The sequence below is a fragment of the Festucalex cinctus genome, chromosome 8 (assembly GCF_051991245.1).
Source record: "Festucalex cinctus isolate MCC-2025b chromosome 8, RoL_Fcin_1.0, whole genome shotgun sequence".
Lineage (NCBI taxonomy): Eukaryota > Metazoa > Chordata > Actinopteri > Syngnathiformes > Syngnathidae > Festucalex > Festucalex cinctus.
In genome coordinates, this window is record NC_135418.1 from 24,678,167 (window position 1) to 24,704,577 (window position 26,411).

Consider the following 26,411-nt stretch of genomic DNA (forward strand, 5'->3'; position numbering starts at 1 on the left):
AGCAGCATTTCAAGTTTTTTTCTTGTTTTTTTTGCTTAAAAAAGTTGAAAATATAGGTGCATTTTAATGCTTTTGCAAAAAGGTGTGAAAATAGTGCCTGGAGAATGAGTTTAAATTTGCATGACTAGGCTAGAAATTTTAAACATGGCACTCCATATTTTACTGCACTTTATAATAATGCCACAAAAACTATTAAATCTTTTTGTCACGCTACATCAATTTAGATACAGATTTCATCTTTTTACAGAAACTTGCAAATTTGTGACATTTGCGTTTTGCGGGTACAGAGACCACACTAATCCATTATTTATACAACTAAAAACTTTTAAATGAATTGATGGTGTTTAAAGCCCATCATGAAATTTGACCAGTTAATATATTAAATTTAAATAAAAAACAAAAAACAAAAGGAAAGGAGTATAATTTAAGAGGAACAGATTTTCTCCAAAACAGAATAAAACATAAATATTTCAACACGGTGTCATTTTATGGAACAATCTGGATTATATAACATCTGTATTTTTAAAAACTTGACAAAAGCTCAATTGCTGGAAAAATACATATAGCACAAGGATATGCTGCTGAATTGTTTTATGGGATTGTTGTATTGAAAGCGTCTTGACCGCTCGCTGTCATTTGTTTATATATGTATATATTTTTTTTTTTATCAGGGGCAGATACATATTTTTTTTTGTTTCTTTCTGTCCCTTTTCATTTCTGCTTTTAATGTAATGAAATAAAATTGAATTGAATAGACCGTTGTGCTGCTCTCTCGTATGACCACCAGGGGGCAGTGTAAGACAGGATGTAAATCGAATGGCTTGTATCTCGTGGTACCACTATAAGGAGGAGCTACAATGCATTCTGATCTGTCAATACCTCAACATCGGTGATTTTCTTCAAAACCAATTAGTAAACTGTTCCAAACTCGTTCTAATTCCTTTTTCTGTGCTTCAACTCGGACTCGCCGTCCACAGCTGCGTCTGTCCAGCCACGATGCAGTCCTGACGCCACAGACTCTCTGCCAGGCTATTGAAAAGCGGCGCGGCGGCATCCAGCCCGTCGCCCTCTTCCACCCCACCCGTGCGCAACACCGGCAACTGCCACGTCTCCTCGAAGCCCCTCACGTCCTTCTCTGAGACGTCGCAGTGCATGAACAGGTCAAATCGGAGCAGAACGTCAAGGGGGAAAAAAATGGATTTTGACCTTGCGCAAGTGTGCACACCCTATTAACTGGAGGGAATTAACCGATCACATTCAAACATATGTGGTAAATGGAAGTCGAAGTCCAGAAAATTGATTGACTTGTATGAAAGGATACTTTGTGCCGACCACCAACGTCACAACCGGGCCCCCAGATGATTCTTTCCACTTTGTAATTTGATTGGCGAGATCATCAAAAGATGTTCTGTCAGTAAAGGAGAAGAGGAAGAGAACGGCATCCACCTTCTCCTTACAAGACTGGAAGGAAAAGAATGATCAATGTATTAATTTTCTTTACAAATAGTGTAAGAGGGTCATGCATACCGGGAGCAGATGGTCGAATCGTCGCAAGGCATTTTCTCCGCAGTCCCACAGGTGGAAACGAAAGAAGAGCACCCTGCCGCTTTCTTTCAGCTTGACTGGCCAGTAGACCACCGTCGTCTCAATGCCTTGGATGCAAATCAAATAGTTTTAAAGTATTAGTCGTTGTTCCAAACTGGACCTTATCTCGTCTGACTTTAGGTGAAAATTTAGTCTTCAGTGGACAAGACATGCTTTTGGAATGTGGTCACTAGCTGTTTTACAAAAAATATCTCAAAAGACAGCACTTATGGGTGCAGGGTCCTACCTGTTGTCTCGTAGTGCATGCTGGGTATTTTCTGGGCTGCCAGGCGTGCTGCGAGAGCACTTTTACCCACCCCACTCTTGCCAGAGAGGAAAACCTTATAGTGGACCGTGTCCACGGGGACATGTGGAGGCATCACCGGAGACTCCAACAGACCTGTTGACACAAATGGTACATCTGGATTCATTCACTGACCAAGTAACATGATTTTTTTTTTTTTTTTTTTTGTAAGATATACCGAAGAGCTTGCGTTTCTTCTTGTGTAGTATCTTGCTGAAGTATTCTTTGCTGTCTTTGCATCGGTGCCAGTTGGCTACGACGACAGAGCCGCGTTTGGGAGTTTCAGTCATTTTGTTCAAAACTCTTAGCTAGTGTGCACTACCGTTGCTTTATTACGCCATCCTTGCGCCTCTCTCCAAGCAAGCAGGACTAGCCTAGCCGACTTTCCCTATCCTAGCATAACTCTTTAGTGACGACTGCGCTAAACATACCGTATTATCACTTATTAGTAAACGACCGTGCTACCAAGTTAACTTTAATTTGAACTCTATGTATATCGCGACATTGCGATAAAATAACTGACATCCTGTTGCTATTGCTAAACGTGATTTGAGCCGAGTTTGGTGTGGGCATGTCGCCTGGAAACCATTTTCTGACGTCACTTCCGCTAAGCGAAAGGCAGCGTTGCGTTCAGTACCTCATAAAAATAGAACGAGAAGACGACTTGACTACATGACTGAAGTTTCGTCAAAATGATTATCAGATGTCGTCACGTCAAAAATACTAAAAATGACGGTACTATCAATTATTTACGTTATGCTTAAAATGATACATTTTTGTATACAATTGTTTCAAATTCGTGTATTAACTTACGGGTTGTCACCTGGCATCTCTGCTAACTAACTAACTAACTAACTAACTAACTAACTAACTAACCCTTGTATGCTCGTTGAGAGAAATGGTACCTGTGGTATCTGTTTGGGTACAAACAGAAGCCCTTCGCAAGTAATTTATTGCGAGTTTATCTACTACCTGATGTGCTAAAAACATGTTGCTTATTAAACTAGTACAGTCAAATTGGTAATGATCATCAGTGAAATAGTAAATAAGATTAATAATCTAACCATTCCGTTTTGTGTTGATCTTAATGCGTTTGCTCAACTCCCGTGTTTGTAACGCCGCTAGATGTCACTAAAATTCCTTTTTACTGGTTCCAGACTAGAGAGCACATCTGGTTGAATTCAAAAGATTATAAATTTGTACTATTAAATTAGATTAGAGTATTAAAACATTTTGTATTCACCATTTTTTTCTGCAATATGTGTATTATTTCTGCTAGAAAGATAATTCATTCATTTTGAACCGGAATATTCCTATATCCTACCCTCCCAAAGTTTAAAAAAAAAAAACACAAAAAAAAGTGCATTGGCAGCACTACTTTTACAGCTCATAAAAAGTGATGAGCGTGACATGCATTTCCTCATTGTTTGGCTGAGTCAAAAGAAAAAAAGAAAAGAAAGCAGGTGTTCCCAGCACATGATCACACGGTATAATATTATACGAGGTATAAGGTATCTGCGCAAGCCTTTGCACGTCTGACCTATAAACTTGTGAACTTTAATGTCGTCCTGAGGCGGTGATACCGAAAATTCCACGCGAGATGCTCACATGTTGAATTCCCTCAAGAATGTACTTAATGTGGGGGTGTTGAATTCCGATCGAACAGGTCTCTCTTGACTCATAAGGCTTGCAAGGGGATTTCTGGTGCATTGTGAGCCCTAAAATTCTTTAAAAATATGTCAGCCTATGGGTTGTAAAACAATGTATAGTGAGATATGCACACCAATTATCAGGCTGAATTTGACCAATTTTCCTCTCATTCCTTACAATCGGATTTTTTAAAAGTTTATTCTGAGTGATTATCCAAGGGTGTGCGGTGTGTTAGTGATTTTTCTGAGCAAATGAAGGACCCTAAAATAAAGGATAATCTTTCACAGACATTTGATAATCTGGCCTTTGCCTATGTTGATGGAAAGTGAGGGAAAATGCAATTATTTGGCCCGATTATTTGTATATGTACCCCCAATTCAAGCTCTGTAACGTTATATTTCAACATCTGTCAACACAGTAAAAAATAAAAAATAAAATAAAATCTAAAGTGGAGTAGGCTATCCTCCACACAAAACAGAAATTTGGACAAATATGAGCCTTCCCTCCAACTTCCAATCAAAGACATAAAAAAAAATATAAAAAAAATTATCAGATGTCCCTTAAAGATTATCATAAGAAATTACCTTGTGGTGTGGGGAGTGTTGTGATTTTTCCTCACCAATCTGCTCAAAAAGCAATGGAGGCTGACTAAGTTCAATATTTACGATCACAAATTTGACACGTGTGTACCCCACTTGAGCAGTTCCTTGAAAGCATGTGAGGGTAAAAAAGGAGCTTCTTGGAAACGGAAAAATAAAAATAAAAAAATCACGAGAAGAAATGTAGCCGGGTTGACGGAGCACTCTTGTAATGTAGCTGTGACATTCTACTTCCCTTTGGCAAAGTCAATCATTTCGTTCAAAAACTCCAGTCAGAGCGAAATGTCCCTCCCACCAACACCACCAAAAAAAAAAAAAAAAAAAAAAAAGTCACATCGATTGTTGGTTAGGTTGGATGGATCCTCTGAGGGCTCCTGGGTCAAACGTATTTAGTGTGGTTTTCTAGCCTTTAATAAGATTAGGGGCTTTTAGAAGGTGAAATCCCCCCTAAAATGTTGGTAATTCTTCGCTGAAAAATGTGCCGCCCACACACTTTTCTCTCTTTCACCTCGGTTGACCTTTGTACTCGATTGGGGGAAAATGAGGAAATTTAGGAGATTTCTCAGGTGGATTAAGTATTGAATGTGTGGATTTGGGTTAAAGTTGCTCTCATAAGTCAAGTACAAATTATGAGAGATCGTTTGATTGTGGTCACATTTAGCATCGTTTTCCACTACAATTGTAATGAAAACACAACAACCATAAAGGCAACTCTTGATTTTATTTACACTCCAAAATCAATTGCCCAACATAACACGCTCAACATTACAACTCTTCCTGCTGTAACAAATGACATAAATATCAAATAAAAATAAATATTAAATAAACATTTACGGCTTGTATTAAGACATGTAAACAAATAAGATGATTTGAGTAAGACGTAAGATGGAGCGCAAACTACAAAAAAATCCAATAGCGTGTGATCCTTTTACCCTGAGCGGAACAATCTTTGCAAATAGTTCGATTACAGAACATACAAAAATAAATGTCTCAATCCTGAATACATATTTATTTTATTTTTTTTAAAAGGTGCCCTTAATCACAAAGAGCCTTATTAAGATCGACACAAGCCCAAAGCGCTCTCGCTTCTTCTCCAATTTGTGTTTGCTCACAACAAGCTTATGTTCAACATGGCTATAAAGTAAATAAGTGTTTTGTTTTCCTCAGTCTTATTCCTATCAGGGTGGCCTCCAGAGTCCTGTTCAGTCGTGCCACACTGCGTTTTCTACAGCGAGGGGGTCTACCCCTGCACTTTTCAGTCCTCGTCGTCCACAAGGTGTACAAGTCGCTTCCGAATGCACGTCGCCGTGTGGGATCGCTTCGATCACACTGCGAACACGCTGAGGGAGCTGCATTCGTCTTTCAGGCCCAAGATGCTGTAAGCTATCCTCTTCATGTGGCCCGGCAAGCGAACCCCAATGTTCCTGATGTCCCTGGAAGGAGGTAAGGAGACAGTTTAAGCCTCGAGATTATGCTCACAGAATATTGTGTGTCATCGATATTCCCGAACCTGTTGAAAACAATGGCAAAAAGAGCTTGTTGCTACATGGCTGATCTCTTATACTCTGCTGCCACCTGTTGGCCGTTTATGTAATAACTACAATTGCTTTAAGCCACCTCTTCATGTCGGTAGCTGTATCAAAGCCTTCTGTGTGCTTTTGCATAAAAAATACAACATTAAAAAAACAACATATAAATATGTTTTTGGGAGTGAAGGACAAAGTATTAAAAAAAATTGTATTTCTACATTTTTTGGGTTTGAATAAGTTAAACATAACTCCAAGTTTACCCCTAAATACCATAGGAATTGAATTATTGCCTCTTTTTTTTTTAGGGAAAAAAAAGGTGCAATGTTAGTCATTTTTTAAAGAAAAGAAAAAATGTTATAAGAATAAAGGTTTTTTTTTTTGTTTTTTTGATTTCAAGAAAAAGTATATAAGTAAAAAATGTATAGTATTGATGTATTTTGTTGGAATAAAAAGTCAAACCGATGACAAAGTGAAATTTTATGAGTCATAATACAGCAGGGAATAAAGTTGTCTTTTAACAAGTGAATTTCAAAAAACAACTTTACTCTGATTATGCATTTCATTCTGGAAAAGTCAGAATATATTTGTGAAAGGTTAACAAGAGAAGAAAATCATATTTTATAAGTTCAACGTTATTCTGAAGAAAAAAAAAAAAAAAAAAAAAGTCTTTTATACCGAAAAAAAAAAAATCAAACTAAAGCAATATATATGGCTGGGGTGAAAATAGGACTTTTTGTTTTCCCCTGTAATAAAACCATTTATGAAAAAATAAATAAATAAATAAATAAATTATTTATTACATCTGTTTCAGCCCTTCTACCACGAGGGGTGGTCCTAGCAAATGTTGCAAACTCGGTGAATTCTCTTTGCGGTTGCACCTGTGTCCCATTTGTACTTACTCGTGCCTGAGGGTGAGCACCTGCTCCATGGTGGTGACCCCCGCCCGGGCGAAGCTCTCGTTGTACTGACTCATTTTGATGGACTCGAGCCACTCGGGTACCGAGCGGAACATGGTGCCGTCGCAGCCGCTGGTGCTGGGCAAGCGGATGGACACTCTGGACGGGGACAGTCAAAATGGACTTGGGTCACTCGCTGTACGCTTGGACATATTTTTGATTCACTTTTTTGTTTCATACCGTGGATCGAAGTCTGCGATGGTGCTCAAAGATTCGGGATTCTGCAGCAGCTTGTCCAGGATGTTGACAATGTCGGTGAAGCGGGGTCTCTTGGAGCGCTCGTGCAACCAACACTGCAGCATGAGCTGGTAGATGGCCGACGGGCAGTCCATGGGAGCGGGCAGCCTGAAGGCCTCGTTGATAGCTTTCATGACCTGCACCCCAAAAAAACAAAAAAAAAAAAACAAAAAAAAACGCAGTTGAGCATCTCCAAGCCAAGATTATTTTAGTTTACTAAAATTGAAATTCAAAAAACAATTTTGTTAACAAAATAAAATTACGAAAATGCTTTTTAAAAAACGAAAACGAACTGAAACTACATTTTATGTTTACAAAATATATGCTAGAATTATAGCAAAAAATGTCCTTCATTTTCATCTTTGGTAATTTAATGCATGAGTCTTTGGGGATGATTTTAAATGTGATTTTAAGTAGATTTATTTTGATATTATAAGGACGTTTGAAAGTGTGTCACACTAGCAGCAGCCAGTAGAAAAGCACCTTCAGATGACGTCGCTCCCATGGTGTTTTTTTTTTTTTTTTTTTTTAAATATTGCGCACAAGTAATATACATTTAAAAAAAAACTAAAACTAAACTAAAACGAAGCATTTATTAAAGAACTAAAACTAATACAAACAAACAGAACGACCCCGAAAACTAATTACAACCATCATCCATTTTCTTAACCGCTAGTCCTCACAAGGGTCGCGGGGGTGCTGGAGCCTATCCCAGCTGGCTTTGGGCAGTAGGTGGGGTACACCCCTGAACTGGTTGCCAGACGATCGCAGGGAACACTGAGACGAACAAACAACTCACACTCACAAGCACACCGAAGGACAATTCAGAGCACCCAATTAACCTGCCGTGCATGTGTTCGGAATGTGGGAGGAGACCGGAGTACCCGGAGAAGACCCACGCAGGCACGGGGAGAACATGCAAACTCCACCCAGGAAGGCCGAAGCCTGGACTCGATCTTGTGTCCTCTGTACTGGGAGTTGGACATGCTAACCACACAACCACTGTGCCGCCCCTAATTAAAACTAACTTTAAAAAAACAATACTCAAAACGAAATCAAAACTAACTAAAATAAAAAAAAATCCAAAACTACAAATAATAACCCTGCTCCAAGCTGGCAGCTGGCGTGCTGTGTTTGACATTAGCGGTGGCGTCTCTCCCTTGACCAAATCAAACAATCAGTCACCCCAGCGTGGGGGGGCCGTGACAGAGCGAGCGTCACCTCATGGTTGCTCATGTCCCAGTAGGGCCGCTCGCCAAACGCCATCACTTCCCACATGACGATGCCGAAGCTCCACACGTCGCTGGCCGAAGTGAACTTCCTGTAGGCGATGGCTTCGGGGGCTGTCCAGCGGATGGGGATTTTGCCTCCCTGGCAAAAGGAATGAAGCGACAGTGAGTCACGTGGTGACGACAATACAGATGCTAAAAGAAGTCTTGGTTGACACTGAATTTTGTCCATGATATTTAGACAAGAGCTGTCAAAGTTAATCGACTAATCGATTATTATCGAGCTAGCGAGTGAGCTTCAGGTTTGTCGTGTCGGGGACCCGTCAAATAAAAATACATCAAGCGGTTACTCAACGTACTCTGGTTGTGTACGTCCCCTCGGCGTCGTCCTCCAGGACGCGCGATAGGCCAAAGTCGGACACTTTGCACTCCAGGTCGCTGTTGACAAGGACGTTCCTCGCCGCCAGGTCCCGATGCACGTAGTTCATGTCGGAGAGGTACTTCATGCCGGATGCGATCCCGCGCAACATTCCCGCCAGCTGGTAGGTGGGAATCTCACCGTCGCGGTCCTGTGGGAATGAATAACGACTTGAGTACACTAAATATGGCGGTAACTGAACGATGACGTATTCTAACGCCTTTAACTCATTCACTCGCAGCCATTTTCACTGAAGCAACTCCCTTCACTCCCTGTTTTAATGGATTTTGACTGATTTTGCTAGGCCCACATAATATTCTGTTCTTAGCTATCAAAACATGGAACCTACCAAAAGAAAGATTCTTTCATCAGGAAAAAAAAAAAGAATATTTGCATCTGTTTCCATTTTGCAGCAATTTGCATGATAATATAGTCAATTTCATCATTATTTACAAACCTGTTGAAAACACTGGCAAAAAGAGCTTGTTGCAACATGGCCCTGGCTGATCTCTTATACTCTGTTGCCACCTGCTGGACTTTTTTTTGTAATAACTACGCTTGCTTTAAGTGACCTATTGATGTCAGAAGCTGTATCAAAGACTTCTGTAAGTATTAAAAAACGTATAAATACGTTTTTTTAATACTTTGTCCTTCACTCCCAAAAATGTATTTATACGTATTTATACGTTTTGGGGTTTGAACTGTCATGAACTGATGACCACTTTTTTTTTTCAAATCTTTACATCTCGTTCGCACCTTGAGATAGATATCAAGAGCTCCGTTCTCCATGTACTCCGTCACGATCATGGCGTGCTTGACTGTAAAACAAAAAAACAAACAAAAGTGATTTAGGACTTTATTTTATTAACAACCTCTATATTTTTAATTTGCAGTTTTCGCCTCACATTTAGTGACGACTCCCTCCAAGCGGATGATGTTGGGGTGCGAGAACTGGCCCATGATGCTGGCCTCGCTCAGGAAGTCTTGCCTCTGTTTCTCCGAGTAGCCCGGCTTGAGGGTCTTGATGGCCACGGCCACCTCCCCCCGGGCGGGGGACTTCATCACACCCCGGAACACTTCGCCAAACTCTCCTGGGGAGACGGGCAGAAGAATACAAGGTCACGGTCTGAAACCCCGAGCCGGCGCAGGATGCGAGGTAGGCCGGTGCAGACGCTCACCCACGCCGATGACTTTTTGCTTGCTGATGGCGTTCGGGTCGATTTCCGTGACAAACTTCTGGATGGCGATGTTGGGGTCCTCGTACGTGTGTGGGTCCACGTAAGTCTTAAGAGGCTTTAGCTGATCTAAGGGAGGGAAAATAATATGTAACCGCATGTTTGAAATGACAAGATGCTGTTTAGAATTGTTGATTTTTCTACCTGATGAAAAGTAAGGATCCTCAGGTCCGCCCCGACGATGAGACCTCAGTCGCCTGAGTGGGAGGAAAAAAACGAATAATTACAGAGAGGACCGCATACAAGACAGACAAGAATGTTAATAACGGCAGCTTAGTTGGAGGAGCTCTCACTAAGGCTTAGTGACTAAGCCTTCATGGCAGAATACAATAATCTAGTGCCATCACTTTCGAATATTTTTACAATCGATCAATGGACTAATCAGATTCATTTTAATTTTGCACGACAAATTGAACCACCTACTTTATCACGGTTCAACTTTCACACCTCTACCATCAACTGTTTTATTTTACAGGTTTTTATTAGTGCTGTCACTGTTGAATATTTTTAGAATCGATTAATCTATAGATGAATCGACTTACCAGATTCATTTTAATATTGCTTTAAAGTGTATTACAAAAGCATTATTTTCCTTGATCACTGTTTATGAACCAGTGATTGGTGTTTATTCCACACTTTGTATTAGTATAGTGATTTAAAAAAAAAAGGGGGGGGATTGATGTACTTTGGTACCGGTTTGGTCATTGTTTTTCAAAGTAAAACCAGATGTTTGCAAATGTCTTATTTGAATAAACACAGAAGATAAACACATTTTCATAAAGGACTACAGAAATCAGTCATCTGCCAAATCTGCCAGTTTTCACAGGGGTTACGTTCCAAAATAGAAACACCCCCAACCCATCAAAAACGATTTCCTTTATAACTTAACAGCTGAAATTAAGACTCCCATACCCTTGAAATGCATTGGAGACCGACCTTTTACGTAGCAGCAGGACGGCCACAACCACGAGCAGAACAACTGCGACTCCGGCGACCGCACCCATCACCATGGTAGAAGGACTTTGGATCTGAGATTCAGCTGTTAAAAAAAAAAAGAACCATGAAATCATCTATTTCTATACCGCCTTGTTTTCATGAGTGAGTTGGAGACGATCCCATCTGATTTGGGCAAGAGAAATGGGCTAAACCCCGGACCGGTTTCCAGCCAATCACGGGCTTCAAATAGACAAGCAAGCATTCACAGCTATGGGCAATTTAGAGTCTTCAATGAACCTAACGTATGTTTTTGGAATGAGTGAGGAAACCAGAGTACCAGAGGGACCAACAAAGCATAAACCAGAGCAATTTGAAATGAAAGAGACTTGTTGAGAGCTTTGAAAGCGAGCGTTACCTAGCGGTGAAGTGTGGAACTCGTACTCGCTGCTGTAGCTGCCGGGGTTCCCTTCAGGACTGAGCGCCTGCACCCTGAACATGTACGTGGTGTCTGGCGTCAGGTCGTTAATGTGCACGGAGCTCTTGTCCAGGATCAGGACCGTGTAGGTGGTTACGTCACGCTCCCCGTCACCGTCCTTCAAAAGACGAAAAGTCGGATCGGGATTAGGATCGTCTTCCCGGGAAAACACGGAGGGGCCCCCGCCGAGGAATTTCGCAGAAAGCGCTCCGTCTTACTTTTCTGCGGTACATGAGCTCATAGCGATGACTGATGTGCGCTGGAGGTCGGCGAGACAGAGCCCACGACAGAGACAGGCTGGTGGGGCTGCGATCGTCCAGATGGATCAACGTCACCTTTGGGGGACCTGGCCCCATGGAATCGGCGAAGAAAAACAACAGTTAGTGACTCATCGCAGTCGTGGGCCTTCTTGGAATGAGACTTTTGGGGATTCAGTGGGTGGCCTGAATTCCCCTTTGTGGGGAAAGTGAAGTATTTGGCAAATCTGTTAGAAACATTGTCTTAAGGCCTGAGGGTGAATGACATTGGAATTCTTAGTGAAACATGAATATCCAACATTTGAAATGTATAGTTGATTAGAAACCTCTACAAGTTACCAGGATGCTTGAGAATGGGGCAAAAATCGTAAGGGATAGACTTAAAATAACATTAGCAGTGGTTAGCGGAGCGCTCTGACTTTAGGATTACATTTTTGTTGCATGAAACGACCTCCATTGTAAATTGAGGACTCTCTGGAGTGCAATGTGTCATATTAATTTCACAGCTAAAATTAAAATCTACTTCAGTGTAGGGCTGGGCGTCTTTGAAAACAATCCAATCCTTGAAAATCATGTCACAATATTAAAAGTAGCACATCTGTTAAAAAAAACATCAAGTTGATTTCCATTCGTGCAGTTCTAGCACCCTCTGGTGGCTAGTTTTTTAGTGTAGTTTAATTTTCACAAGGCATGTTTTGGCCCTTATATGTTTAAAATCCACGCTAATGGTCAGATGTAGTGCCTCAATATTAAATGTTACAGGTTGTAGGTGATTTATATGCATTGCAGTAATTTACAAAAGCACAATATTGTTTATTTTTTAGTATGAGCTCATTTTTTTTACAATATTGTGACCTTTTTTGTATCTCCAATGTCCTCACAATAATAATTTTCTGTTGGGTTTATTAGAATACAATAGATGAAAATCATAATTGTCCTGAATGACTGGAGAGAGAGAAAAAAAAAAAATATTTTATTTTTTGACCATATCGCCCAACCCGACTTCAGTATATTATGGCAACCTCGGTGAAAATGTCCAAACATCAGCTGTTGCTATTGTTCAACCTAAACAATGATGAGATCAAGCTAACAGGGAACAGGATGGAATCAAGCTGAAAATAAACCTGAGCTCACCGGTGTAGTCCAGAGCGGTGGTGATGCTGGCGACGGGCCTCGCCGCGCCATACTGGGACACGCCGCTGTGCGCCTCCACCGTGAACGTGTAGTTGAGATGCGAGTCCAGGTCGGCGACGACGACCTCTGTGTCCGGCAGGTCGACGGGGCCGGGCTCGAAGCGGACCTTCTCGCCGCACGGGGAGCACGAGGCCCTGTCGCACTGCTCGCACATCACGCTGTAGGTGAGGTCGGCTCGGCCCCCCGTCACTAGCGGCGAACTCCAGGACAGATGCAGCCGGCCGTCGGCAGACAGGGTGGTGGCGGTCAGGTCGCGGGGAGCGCTGGGTGGAGCTATCGGTGGGAAATCCGAAGATTTAAACCCAAACATCGAATAGTACGTTCGACCGTGTTCTCAGTGCGCGGGAGTCTTACCGGAACACGGCGACGTGGGCGGGTCTGACGGCGAGCGGAAGAAACCGTCCTCGCACTCGCAGCGGGTGGCGCCGGCGGCGGAGGGTTTGGTGTTGTCGGGACACACCCGGCAGAGCTCGGTGCTCACGGTCGGCTTGAAGTAACCCGGCTTGCATTCTGTGTCAAAACACAAAAAGGATCTTAGGTGCGGCGCACACAAAAAGGTCACAACTGTGGCTTTCATTTTGAGACGGCACATTATGTGCTACCCTTTACAAGCGGTGAAATAAAAACCGGTTTGAAGCGGAAAATCTTTTTTTGATTGAAAAGATGCGAGTGCATCGAATTGAACCCAAATATAACGAGATGCGTCTCGAATTCTTTTACAGGAGAGATTTGTCTTTGAAGGAAATTAAACATTTACATTCCTGGCAAGTTAATTCTAATTTATTTAGAGTGAAAAAAAAAAAGTATATATATTTTTTTTAATTATTGCATCATACCCTCTCGAACTGAGCCATATCTTAGGGAATCGAATCGTAATCCCACCGAGTCAAACAGAATCGAATCGTTCCACTTTCAAATCGGCCGTGGTTGGAGCCGATAAGTGGAAAGGAAATCATATAATCCTGTTTAGTATTTAAGTCCATTCATTCAACTCGACGTTATTTATAGAGCACTTTATAAACAACCATACTTGCATCCAAAGTGCTGTGTATGAAGTAAATCAGACATTAAACAGGTTACAGTGTGTGCTCCCTCCTACGAGCTCCAGTTAGGATGCATGCAGCAGCATTTTGGACCAAGTGAAGACGCTTGAGGGAGGACTGGCTGACGCCAAAAGACAATAAAATACATTACAGTAATCCAGCCGAGATGTAACAAAGGCATAGATTACTGTTTCCAAGTGCTGTTGTGAAAAGAGGCTGACTAAAAGAATAGTAAGGGGGCACAGCAATTTTCACCTTGCCATGCACGCACATTTTAAAAATCAGTTAAGGTGTTAAAAATCTGTCTTCTCACTTGAGCCGACGATGACGTGAACTGTTAGGAATAAGTTCGGGGCAAAAACAGGAAGGAATGACGGAACAAAAGGAAAACAATGAGACCGTGTGTGTAATGTTCGGCCTTTCCGCCCAACAGGAAGCTTTTGTTGCGAGTAACCTATAATCACTGAGCTTTTGTACGCTGAGGAATGAATAGGGATTTCCCTCCGCGATGTGCCCCCACTTGCCTTTTCCACCTGAAGGCCTCGTCTCGGGTCGCGCGCTGACGACTTGGCCCGGATGACACCACAACATTAAATCCATCAAGTTATGCGATCTGCCTTCCCGACCGTGAACTCTCCACTCGGGGCCCTCTCGCAGATACTCCGTTTACGACGTACGACTTTCGAGGTTATGCGCAATGAACTCGTTTGTGCCCAGTCCGACAATATATCAGAGGCTCAAGAAGCCGTCATAATTAACTGGTTTTTCATTAGATTGTTGTCATGCTCAGAAAAGCGAATCACGGAAAAACCTCTCAGTCCGGATGTGTCACTTCAACGTAATTTCTTGGTAACAAGATAAGATTTTTGGTACCATCATTACTGTAATTCTGATTTTACTGCCGCGTAAGTGATAGATTACAGTGCCTTCCAACTTAACAGTATGTACAAATTCAGGTTATGTCTCCATGTCTACAAACGGAACTGTTCGGACTGTTTTTGCCAAAGGAAATCGGACACCGGCGGCATGCCGTGATGAACATCTTCGCCGAAGCGATAAGCGAGCGGCTTTTCCGGGCCACGGGAGGTTAATGAAAGTGCGGACTGGACGAAACGTGGGAGTCATGAGGATGACGGGGACGGTCCGGGACTGATGTTTCCTCTCTTTCCTATTTCCTTCCACTCACCGCAAATTATGACAGGCGAGGGTGAAGAGTTGATTGGGGGGGATAAAAAGGAGAGAGGAAACGCACTTGGAGCCGCTTTCCAGTGTTCATTGGAACACAACAGCATCTGCATACTTTTTGATCACAGGCTGTCTCTCTGCTTGCTACTGCTGGCACCAAGTCATCTTTCATGAGGGGATTTATGATGAGTTTTTTTGTTGTTTTTTGTTTTGTTTTTTTATCACCAACTTGACTGATTGACTACACAACATAATTACTGTTATGTATATTATATGTACAAAGTACATTCAGATGAAACTTGAAGCAACATGTCGACAGGCAAATGAATCTCTCCACGTGTTTCGATCTTTTTGGACTTGCACTATATCCTGAGCCATGTCCGTTTTTTTTGTTTTTTTTAAGACTTAAAACCACTCGACTATAGATAGAGGGGAGGTTTCCGGGCCTGGTATACTGCACACTACAAATTGGGGTTACATTACCGCCATATATACCAACAGGAGTCCATCATAAAGTGTCGACCCCGTAGTATAGTTTCCTCCAGGGGGTCATTACAAGTGTTAAAATCATATACTGTAAATGTTGAATCACCTCATTAAATTATGTATACACAGCTGACTCTGCCGTTCCTTGTTGATATATAAATTTTTAACAACAAAATTAGTGTGAAATCAGAAAGGATGGAGTGACGACTAAATATACTGTTCAATCAATTTGGTGGAGAAAAAAAAAATCCTTTTACCAGTAATATCTGCGAAAAGTGACTAAAAATTGCAATTTTTGGACAGATTGACATGTAAAAAAAATATATAAATTGAACAAATCTATTTAAAAAATAAACATTTTGTAGATGCACATTATTTACTTTTTTTTTTAATGCCCTTATTGTGAAATTAGAAGGAATGGCGTCACAACTAAATATACTGTTCAATCAATTTGGTTGAAAAAAAATAATCTTTTTACCAATAATAACTGTTAAAAGTGAATATAAATTGCAAATTTTGTACAGATTGACATGTAAAAAAAAATATATATATATTAAACAAATCTATTTAGCAATAAAAAATTTTGTAGAAGGCTTTATTTACTTTTTTTTTTTTTAATGCCCTACTCACAGAAATTAAGAGCTCAATTTTATAATTATTTCTACACTGTCACATTTGGTTAACCAGCACCTTGAGCAACTACTGTATAGTAGATATGGATTTTGGGCTGAATGCCGCTTCTCCCACCATTCCAAAGCATACCACGCCAATCAGCACTGGATTGTTCCACTTTGCAGAAATGCGGCTCAAGTATCACCATGGTGAAGGATAAGGAGCAGGTTGAGTTGAGCAGGAAGATGAATAGAAGGCCTTAAAAGGGGGGGAGGGAGGAAGGGGGTCTGGACCGGCGCACCAAACAGAAGTTCTCTCTGGGGAGTCACTCAGCGGGAGTGGGGGTCTCTTCGCATGAGAAAAGGAGGCCAGCCCATTTTAATCTTGAGCCCGAGTGCGAGGACCTCTGTCACGGAGCAAAGAAACTCTCGGCTCTATTCATCTATTGTCTGGCAGGACTGGCCGGAGTGGTGCCATAAATATGTTGCATTAGTCATTGCAGCTCGTAAAACGGCGCCATGTGTGCAACGCTGCGGATGCACAAGCACACTGACTTGAGTTTTGCCAATCTGCTCACGCCGATTCATTGAATTCAATCGGATTGTCACTTGTTGATGCAACTTTCGCATCTAATTGCCCCGCACTCCCTTTTGAACGACAGCGCACACGTGAAAAGGACTCGCCTTCCGCACCGGTGCATCTGTTAATTGAATGCGGGCTTCGGACCGCCATTGTTCTAATGAGCGGGAACACGGATTAGTCGGCTCGTTGCGTGTGTTAACCGCCGGATGAAAGGACCCTGAGGGGAGGTAATGCAGGGCCACGTAACAGCTGTCCTGTTGCTCCACTAATCCTCTTGACTAAATTACACTCCGCACCTAACTAAGCAGCCACGGAAACCAACCGCCCCTCATGCGCCAACTGTCGGCCCGCCGCGAGACAACCTGCTTATTTGTGTCAGTCGGCATTCCTCCGCAGCCTGCTTCCTTTTCCCACAACAGTTGCGCTCTTCATTGCGAGACACATGCGGCACCGTAAGTCTTCCAGAATATCACTTTCTCTGACACCTAAAGCCCGGAATGAAGTCGTCGCATTAGCGTGGAACAAACGCCTGCAGTGTTGCTTCTGTCACCCTCAGAGTAGATGTAAAAAAAACACACAAAAAAACACATCAGATTTTAAAAATGATTCATCTTTTTCCTAACATGTAGTTCTGCCACTGATGTTGACTGATGATGATTCGCTTTGCTGTCTATATTTCAAATTGACAGACTGGTCTCTCTAAATTACGGGCCAGTCTCTTGGGGTAAAATAGAGGAAATTAATAATTAAAAGGACTGCATCTGCCCCAAAATAGGCCGGCCCACCAGGCATCTGCCCTGTATGCCAGATGGCCAGTCCAGCCCTGATCCAAACTGATGTTTGGATAAGACAAGCGTGGTACACCCACGGACTAGTCGTCTGTCAGTTGCAGGGCACATTGACAACCAACTATTCACACTCAAATTCATACCAATTGACAATTTAGAGCAGGGGCCTGCAACCTGTGGCTCTTTAGTCCCTCTCCTGTGGCTCCCTGTGCAAAATAAATAGATAAGTAAAAAAAAAAAATGTTTTTACATATTTATTTTTATTTTTTTAGATAAAAATATTCAAATGAATCACTGATTTAGATTTTTTTTTTTAAGTGAATGTCAGAAAAATAAAGAAAAAGGTTTTTAAAAAAAAAATACCTAAAAATGTCCACAAAGTTACCATAAAATGTCAAAAAATTAAGAGAAAAGCAGAAATTTACCATAAAATGTTCACTAAATTGCCAAAAATGTCAGAGAATTGAATTAAAAAAGGCATAAAAGAAAAAGTTCAAAAACTAGGCCTAACCATAAAATGTCCAAAAAACAAAAGAAGAAAGGCAGAAAATTACCACAAAATGTCTTTGGAATTGCCAAAAAAATAAATAAAATGTCAGAAAATTTGTTTAAGAAAAGGCAGGAAATAGAATGGTCAAAAAGTAACCATATAATGTCCAAAAACCAAAAGATCCCGAAAGTTACCATAAAATGTCCACAAGAGTGTTCGAAAATTGCTAGCAAAAAAAAAAAAGGCAGAAATAAAATGTACAAAAAAGGAAGAAGAGAGGCAGAAAATGACCATAATATGTCCATAAAAATGCCCCAAATATCTGGAATTTGACAGAAAGGTCAAAAAGCCTAAACATGTATGAAAAAGTTACCAAAATAAAAATACAAAAACAGAAGACAAATTCCCCCCGCGACCCTTGTGAGGAATAAGCGGTCAAGAAAATGGATGGATGGAAGAAGACAAATTGTAGAAGAAAATGAATCTAAAAGTATTGGATCTTGCATATTTCTGTGTTAATGTGCAGCTATAATTAGCTCTTTAGGACCCTTAGTACATTTGACTAATAATAACAACACACTGTTTTGTTCATCACAACGTTCAAATGTTTTGCGGCTCCAGACACATTTTTTTTGTTATTTTGCCTAAAATGACTCTTTTGCTGGTAAAGGCTGCTGACCCCTGATTTAGAGTCTTGCGTGAATCTAACGTGGATGTTTTTGGAATGTGGGAGGAAGCCAGAGTTGATTTAAATCAAACAACCCTGCTCCTAATATCCAATATCAGGTCCAACTCCCGTCTATGAAATCATCCTGATCCCTCATAAATATTTCCTGTCTTCCGCTCTAGCTATTCATGCACAACGTCTGTTTCCGGAGCTCAGAGTCTGTCAGCGGTCGGGGCGAGAAACATTCCTCTGCCTTGGACTTCCTCCACCCTCATCCTGCCCCGGGAGTGGAAGCGTCCCTTTCTTTGAAGCGCCTACCCGTCACCGCTATGAATGATCTGTTCTCATGGAAGGAATGGAGACGGACGGTGCCAGTCAAGGTGACTGGAAAGCAGCAGGAGTCATAAACCGCAACCCTGACTAAGAGAGGCGTGCCGGGGCCCCGTCCCTGTAATCTGCGGTTACGGTTGCCCGGGCGACGGACACAAACAAAAATACTGGCGCAGGGGGAGAGAGAGGCCGGCTCAGGTAGGCGCCCAAGACAAATTCACACGGCCCTTCCTTTAGTCAATCAGTGCAGCAGGTGACGCCAGGGTGAAAGAATTCCTTTCAGAAATCCCCCGCACCTCCCCGTGCCCTTCCTCCCTCCTTCCTGTGCTCGCCACTGTCCTCCCACACTTCCTCCACACAGACATGCCACACCCCAGCATGCCAAAGGAAGACCATTTTCCACAGCACATACAGTAGGCACACCACAGCTATGTCTTTTTTACTCTCACACCTCTTTTTTCTTTTTTCTTTTTTGGCTCTTACCTCAGGGGACGATATTGCCCAACGTTTCTGCATACTTTTTATGTCTGGTTCACGTAAACTTCCAAGCTTTTAAGTTTAAAAATAGACTCTTAAGATCGCCTTTGATATCCCAAATGTAAATATTTTACTCTCTCTGTAGATGGGTCATAATTTGGAAAATATCCTTTTAAAATGCTTTTGTATACAAATGTTTGGGTCTGTTGAGGGTTGGGGTATTCGTTGTCCATTTGCTAATTTCAACAAAACAAGAAATCCTTAGGGTATGTTGAGGAAATGAAAATCTGGGAACTGTTGCAAAGAGCAAAAAAAAGTGATAAATTTAAACTTTTAAAATACAAGGGCAAAAGTATTGGAACGCCCCTGGCTCACAAACTGCATTTTTCCGCACCAAACTCGTCCAAACAGAAGTCGGGAAAAAAACATTGCCACAAAAATGAAAAACAATCTTATCAATACTGTCATGTCAAGGGAAAAACTGATCTAAATATAACCGATGGCTGATTCTAATAAGTGCGCAAGTTTCTTCTTTAGCGATGTTATTACACACTAACAGGCAGTTATCATTTGCTACATACAACTGGTGCCCTGAACCACAGACATCTTGCTTTTTCTCACGGCAAAGTGATCATCCAAAAAAGAAAGAGGAACAAGGTCTACATTCTTATCCTTGCACTAAAACAAAAGAATACATGAAGTTATTATAATTAACATGGAATGCATTTTACAAGTGCAGAGGCATATTTTCTAACAATTACAAATGTGTTAAGATGGTGACTCACTACTTTTATCCACATAACGCAGGTTCAAATAAAAAACGTCTTTTTGAGAAGCTTCTTTTCCCAGCTTCAAGAAGCTCTTTCATCCCTACAGAGAACTCGGAGCATTGTTGTTCTTTTCCCGTATAAGTACAACGTGCTAAAAGTAGAGCTCTTTTGTGGCGTGACGCAGCATACGTCTGCCTCCACCACATCAAGCCTGCGCCAAGGCTCAACTTTTTTCCGAGATCTGACGGCAAAATGGCCGAAGGAATGTGACGATCCGGATATGAGAAAATATTGTAATCCATAACTGCCTCCCATCTAATTTAAGAACAAACGGGTTTAGGCATCCTCCCTTTTCCATGCCTAAGCATGACTTCCTTGAAGGCATTTGGAGGCTTTGAGCACGAGACTTCCCTAAACAAACCGGACGAGTTAATGAACATTCCTTCACACCTTGCCAACGTGGCGGCGTCCTGTGATGCCTTTTGATGCTACGATGAGGCTTTGCGCCGCCAACACCGTAAAACCCGATCATTCAAAATAATCAAATACATTAAGTGTATAATACTCAAAATTTTCCAAAAAACTACTACTAACTTAACTTTTTGAAGTTGGTATAACTTTGTATGATTTTATGAGTGATTTGTACTAATAATTTTTGATTAAATTGAACTATACTAATTTTTGTGTACGGATAACTTAAAAACATTAACTCATTCAAACACAAAAACGTGTAAACATGTTTTTAATCCTTCACTCCCAAAAACATATTTACCCTTTTTTTTTAATGTTTTTTTTTTTTTTTTTTAATGCAAGAACATACAGAAGGCTTTGATGCAGCTTCTGACATGAAGAGGTGGCTTAAAGCAATGGTAATTTGTCTGTGTGTACCCTGCGATTGGCTGGCAACCAGTTCAGGGTGTCCCCTGCCTACGTCCCAAGGACAGCTGGGATAGGCTCCAGCATGCCTGTGACCCTTGTGAGGCCATCGTGTACTTATTGTTTGGACTTTATGTTAACTTAATCCAGTAGTTTTAAAACCAACATTTAGTAACTGAGAATAACTGAGTTGCTGTAAGTATGTATAAAATAACAAAAATAATAAGTTGGGTGTCATCGAACCATTCAAGTTGTGGAAAAGTTTAATTTTTGAGCAGACAACTCAAAAAAAGTGAGGCAACCGATGACCTCACTTTTTTTGAGTTCTGCAAACTTATTCGGGTTAACAGTGAACGTGTGGCACGCCATCAGGCTCCTTACCTTGGCACGAGTCACCGGTGGTTTCATAGCCGGCGAGACACTGGCACTGGCCCACGGGAACCACCCACTCGCCCTCTGCGGTGCAGTAGATGCGTGGGGTGGACTGACTCACGGCGTTCTCCACGCAGGCGCCCTCCACCTCCCGCAGAGCGTCGGCCACCGTCTCCGGGAAGGCCGCCAGGCTCTGCACGGTGGCCGGGCACGTCTTGTAGTACACGCGCGCCGACAGGATGCCCACGCAGGCGCCCATGTCCTGGAAGGCCAGGTAGAAGCCCTTGCGGGACAGCGGGCCCACCGTCCTGGTCTCGGTGTTGATCAGGAGCACGTGGTCCCGCGTCACCTCGTCCGGAGCGATGGTGGCCACCTTGCGGAACTGGCCCTTGCGGAAGTTGGTGCCCACGTCGGCGTCCGTCTCGTAGATGAAGAGGTTGAAGGTCTCCTTGCAGGACACGGAGGCGCCGCCGAAGCTGTTGCAGTCGCGCACGGTGAAACGCAGCTCCACGGAAACGCGCCCGGCGCCGGGACGCCGTTGGATGAAGGTGGTGCGCAACCAGTTATCCTGGTCGGCCTCCTCGATGTTGCATACGCTGTAGGTGTAGAAGAGCGAGCCGTTCACCACCGTCTGGACTATCTCCCACTGGAAGACCAAAAAATAAAAAAATAAAAACATCAACTTTGAGGCTTGATTTGTGCTCAACTGAAGTACAGACACTTGTGAAACAAGACAAGTAGAAGTAAAACTACTGATTCAGCTCCTTTATTGAAGTAAAAGTAAAAGAGTAAGCTTGACTCATTTGCGCCCAAAAACTTATAAATACGTTCTATTTTAAATGTTTTAAGTGTCCCAAAGACGTATTTATATGTTTTTTTTGTTTTGTTTTTTTTAATGCTAGAACATACAGAAGTCGCCTCTCAACTGCAAAGAACGGTTGAAATGGTAATTACTCCACAAGCTATATTCTAATGCGAATTGCTGCAAAACAGAAACAGATAGAAATATACTTTTATTTCCTGATGAAAGAAGAATCTTTCTTTTAGTAGGTTACATGTTTTATAGCAATAGAACACAAATCTTCTTTTGTGTAGCCAAGTACAGTTGTGATCTAGAGCTTCTTTTCCACACGTTCCGAATATTGGCCTGGGCATGTGTCGACGTGTGTGGTTTTCCAGTAACACACAAGGGGCCTCGTGAGTGCGTTTGTGTGTGAGACCGTGACGCACACACAAATCCAACAAATAGTACTGTGGAATACCAACTAACATTTGTGGCAGTTAATTGCGCTTTATAGTCACTGCCACATTGCAATTAAAATGTTTTAAGAGACGGGGGAAGCGGTGAGGAGTCGTGAGATTAAAGTCCGTTTTCGGCACTCGCATCCTGGGAGCACTACTGCACTTCATGGGGTGTCACTTTATCTTTTATGGGGCGTTAAATAAGGGGAAATTAAAGATTAGATCAAGTGGGGAGGTTATTATTATTACATGGGGTCCTCAGTTTATGATGGCCCAGACACACAGCATTGTATCCGCGCGTATTTTAGGACATTTTGATAACAGTCGGATGAAAGTAAACGTAGTGGTAGCAGCATCATGCTTTGGGGCTGTTTGTCTTGTTATATGCTACAACAATAGTGGAAAACTTTTGAAATACGGTAATTTGTCTTGGTCTCAGATTTTAAAAAAAATAAAATAAAAAATATGGCACTTAATCAGGTGTGTAGATTTTTTATAACCACTGAAGACCCTTCATGAAAGCATCGACCCTGATGACTAAAGCCTTCACAACATAATCACAACGTGATTATGTACAAAGTACAGCGATAAAAGCAACCTTCCGACAGGAAAGGGAATCCCAGGACCATAAAACACGTGTTAGGACTTCAGCATATAAATCTCCAGCCATGTCTTGGGTCTTTTTTTAGACTGAAAACCACTCCACTATAGATAGAGGGATGTTTTTTCCGGGCCGGCTATACCTACAATGACGCAAGGCCGCTGTTATCTGCCAAGTCTCGGTGGGACACTTTAGCTGGATTTACACTGCATGGTTCAAGTGTCCCAATTCCGGTGTTTTGCTCTCATGTGGCACAATTGGGATGTGGAATCGGATATCTTCAGACCGGAATCGGGCCTCTTCCAAATGAGAATCCAAATCCAATATTTATTAGATAGCTGCCAGTGCGAGTGCAGAGTAAACGCCCAGATTGGATGTGCCATGTCAATGCCAGTTTGGCAAAATACATCGATCATTGACGTCGTGCATACACATCCACGTCTTCGCAAACACGTATAAACATATTTAAGTAAGCAATTTAAACAAATTGAGTTAAATGGACAGTGTGGGGGGGGTTCACTCATTTAAATCAACAGGTGACATATCAGTCCAGGCCAAATAAACCCTATGTAACAATTAATGTTTGTATAATCCATTTATTTTCTATTGCTTACTTCCGTATTGGCACTTGTGGAATTATTTACTTTGTAAATTCAGGACATACTGGCAACAGAATACTCCGAAAACCTTCCGAATGCCAAAAATGATGAATTACGCGTATTGAACTAGCCGAGAGGCCCTTTTAAACATCATTAAACTGTAAAAACACCACAGAAGAGAAAGTCTTTGACCCCGAGGTCCTAAAGAAATGCTGGTCGGTGTATAAATACTCACCCCGTTCTCATTTGGCAGCGTCAGCCAGCCCAGCTCGCCTCCTGAAGACCTCATGTCCAGCAATACTTCTGTAGACACACGCAGAAAATGAATTATAAACAGTTATTAATCCATTCGGGACACACAGTTACGACATTAAAAATACTACTGTGGAGTACCAACTAGCATTTGTGGCATTGAAATTAAAGACTTTTAAGAGACGGGGGGAAGCCGTGACGAGCCGTGGGATTAAGAGTCCTTTTCCAGCATGCGCTTCATCACTTTATGAGGAACGAAAAATAGGTATTAAAGATGAGCTCAAAAACAGGAAATGTGCTTATTGCTGGGGGTCATCTGTTTACGGCAGTCCGAACATTTGAGGTTGCGGACACGCAGCAAAAGAAGGCACATTCAATAACCACTGGACGACTTCTCATTGCTAGCTTTAGAAGTACAGTCTCAAATTGTTCTTCATATTACTCTATTTATGACTTTACTATAGTGCAAGCAAAGGTTAGTTAGCTATTGTTAACCCTTGTACTGGCTAGGGCCAATGTTAGTGAAATTGCTCTTATTTTCCATCTTCACAATTTCTTGTTTTTCCACTCGCACTCCGGTTTTTACGTCGGTTACACATCAAATATATTAGTGGTGCACTAATTGATTATCAAGTTAATTGCCAATTATTTTTGATAATCGATGAATCGTGTACAAACCTCTTTTTTTTTTTAATTCAAAAGTGTCCAAATGCTCATAATGTCAGCTTCTCACCAATAAATATCCAGTTTTTCTTGTCATCCATGAAAGCAGACTGGTTATCTTTGTGTTGAATCAAAATAAAACATTTAGAAAACATTGATCAGCATTTTTCCCTATTTTCTGATGTGTTGCGGCCAAACCAGTAAGTCAATCATAATTTATTTTTGTTTGTGCATTTTCTGCACTGCCAAATTGAAATAATGTCATCTATGTCCGATTCATCGACAAAATAATGAACAGATTAAATGGATTAAAAAAAAATTTAAAAGCCATTTTTCAAACTTCATGCTGGTAATATTAAAAATTGTATTCTAAACACTAAATGACTTTTTTATTGAAAGTATAGGATTTTTTTATGAATATATAAACAAAACTTTATTCTCGTGATACGACTTAAATCTAGAAATTATTTGTTGCTTTTCAAAAAGCTCAAGACTATTTGACACCTTAAAATATGCCACTTTATTAATCTCAACTGTTGGCGCTTTTAAGGAGGGAGCACCATAAGCAAACTGAGGCCACATTTGCGATGCAATTGATGCAATCGTTTTTCCACTCAAGACAGCTCTCTGGCTTTCATGTTGGTTACACATCTATCTAGAATATAAACACAGTCTTCTACACAGGTCCTTTGTTCGTGACAGTCCCACCACATTGTAATTACACAGGAAGCGTAATAATATATAGGCTGTTAATGCTTGTGGATTTTGTGTGTGTAGACTTGTAGAAGCACAAGAAAGTCCAGCATGCATGCGTGCTATCAGCTTTTATGGCGAGTTCAGGGGCCACATGCCAGCTCCATTGGCAGTCTAATCAAGCATGTCGGTGTGATTCAACACATCATTAAGCGTGAAGAAACATCTCTAATCGTGTCTGAGAAAGGCGTGTCTATACGCAGAGTTAATTCAACACAGTCGGTGTGCGGTTTGAAGTGAAACTACAGTAGGAGTGAAACATGTCGGGGCATCTATACGCGCAGGTGCTCCCACGCCCCGAGGCCCGTTGACGCCATTCATTAACAATTCCCATGTAAAACATCTGGATTTTTAGTCCAAATTTTTCTTCATTCTGATTTGTTTCATTCTACATAATGTTTAAAATGGCTGGGACAGAGTTACTTTTTTCAAAGAAAATTAGTGACAAAGACCATGTATAAGTGACCGGTTGATTAAAACGAGAAAACGTCACAGCGGACGCTAAAATTCCGACCTCCTGACTCACGAGTTATGCAAGTTAAAACCAAACTTTAGTTTTCATTTTTTTTAAATGAAGCCACTCACGTTCTTTCGACTGGAGGCTGACAAACACGGCGTTGACGAATAAAAAGACAAACAAGTGAAGACGCCGGTGCTCCATGCTTTCGTGTAAAAAGTCAAGCGTATCCCTTTCGTCGCTCCCACTCCTCCTCCGACGAGCCTCCGGACTAAATGACTGACTGCAGCACAAGCCACCAAGCCAAGACAGCCCATTGAGAAACAGGTGGCGTCATTCACTCCGCCTCCTTGCGCCCTTTGGAATGCGGAAGTGTTCCTAATATGGGTATTGAGGGGCGGGGCGACACCTGGCTCGCGAGGGAGCGGTGTGTCAATCATCTTGGCCTATTTGTTTATTCACATACAATACATCACTGAATGAAACCAAGCGTTATTATAGTCATACGAAAAAGACGGGTAGAAATAGCAGCACAAGATTGAAGTCATAATCTTACAATTTTA

The 26,411-nt window shown here is 41.7% G+C and overlaps 2 protein-coding genes and 1 long non-coding RNA gene across 4 annotated transcripts; 1 reads left to right on the top strand and 2 right to left on the bottom strand.

Annotated features, from left to right (window-relative positions):
* Positions 1-407: 407 nt before the first annotated feature.
* Positions 408-2,520, bottom strand: cplane2 (ciliogenesis and planar polarity effector 2). Its single transcript, XM_077528573.1, has 5 exons — positions 2,067-2,520; positions 1,832-1,984; positions 1,528-1,652; positions 1,322-1,461; positions 408-1,167 (listed from the first exon to the last, which is right to left on the bottom strand). The coding sequence occupies exons 1-5, from the start codon at positions 2,176-2,178 to the stop codon at positions 954-956; spliced, it is 744 nt and encodes a 247-aa protein (XP_077384699.1). The 5' UTR covers positions 2,179-2,520; the 3' UTR covers positions 408-953.
* LOC144023299 (uncharacterized) lies at positions 1,702-21,948 on the top strand. 2 transcript variants are annotated; one of them, XR_013284524.1, is made up of 4 exons: positions 1,702-1,999; positions 5,305-5,580; positions 9,400-9,662; positions 18,639-21,948. It is a non-coding gene; the product is annotated as an uncharacterized LOC144023299 (long non-coding RNA). The 2 variants fall into 2 exon arrangements; XR_013284523.1 differs by lacking the exon at positions 18,639-21,948 and having other exon boundaries at positions 1,706-1,999; positions 9,400-10,512.
* epha2a (eph receptor A2 a) lies at positions 4,842-26,188 on the bottom strand. The gene is made up of 17 exons (XM_077528570.1): positions 25,977-26,188; positions 23,959-24,026; positions 21,291-21,927; positions 12,958-13,113; positions 12,544-12,876; positions 11,371-11,498; positions 11,093-11,270; positions 10,678-10,780; positions 9,886-9,938; positions 9,685-9,810; positions 9,412-9,597; positions 9,263-9,324; positions 8,448-8,657; positions 8,081-8,230; positions 6,803-6,996; positions 6,566-6,721; positions 4,842-5,570 (listed from the first exon to the last, which is right to left on the bottom strand). The coding sequence occupies exons 1-17, from the start codon at positions 26,050-26,052 to the stop codon at positions 5,462-5,464; spliced, it is 2,925 nt and encodes a 974-aa protein (XP_077384696.1). The 5' UTR covers positions 26,053-26,188; the 3' UTR covers positions 4,842-5,461.
* Positions 26,189-26,411: the final 223 nt, after the last annotated feature.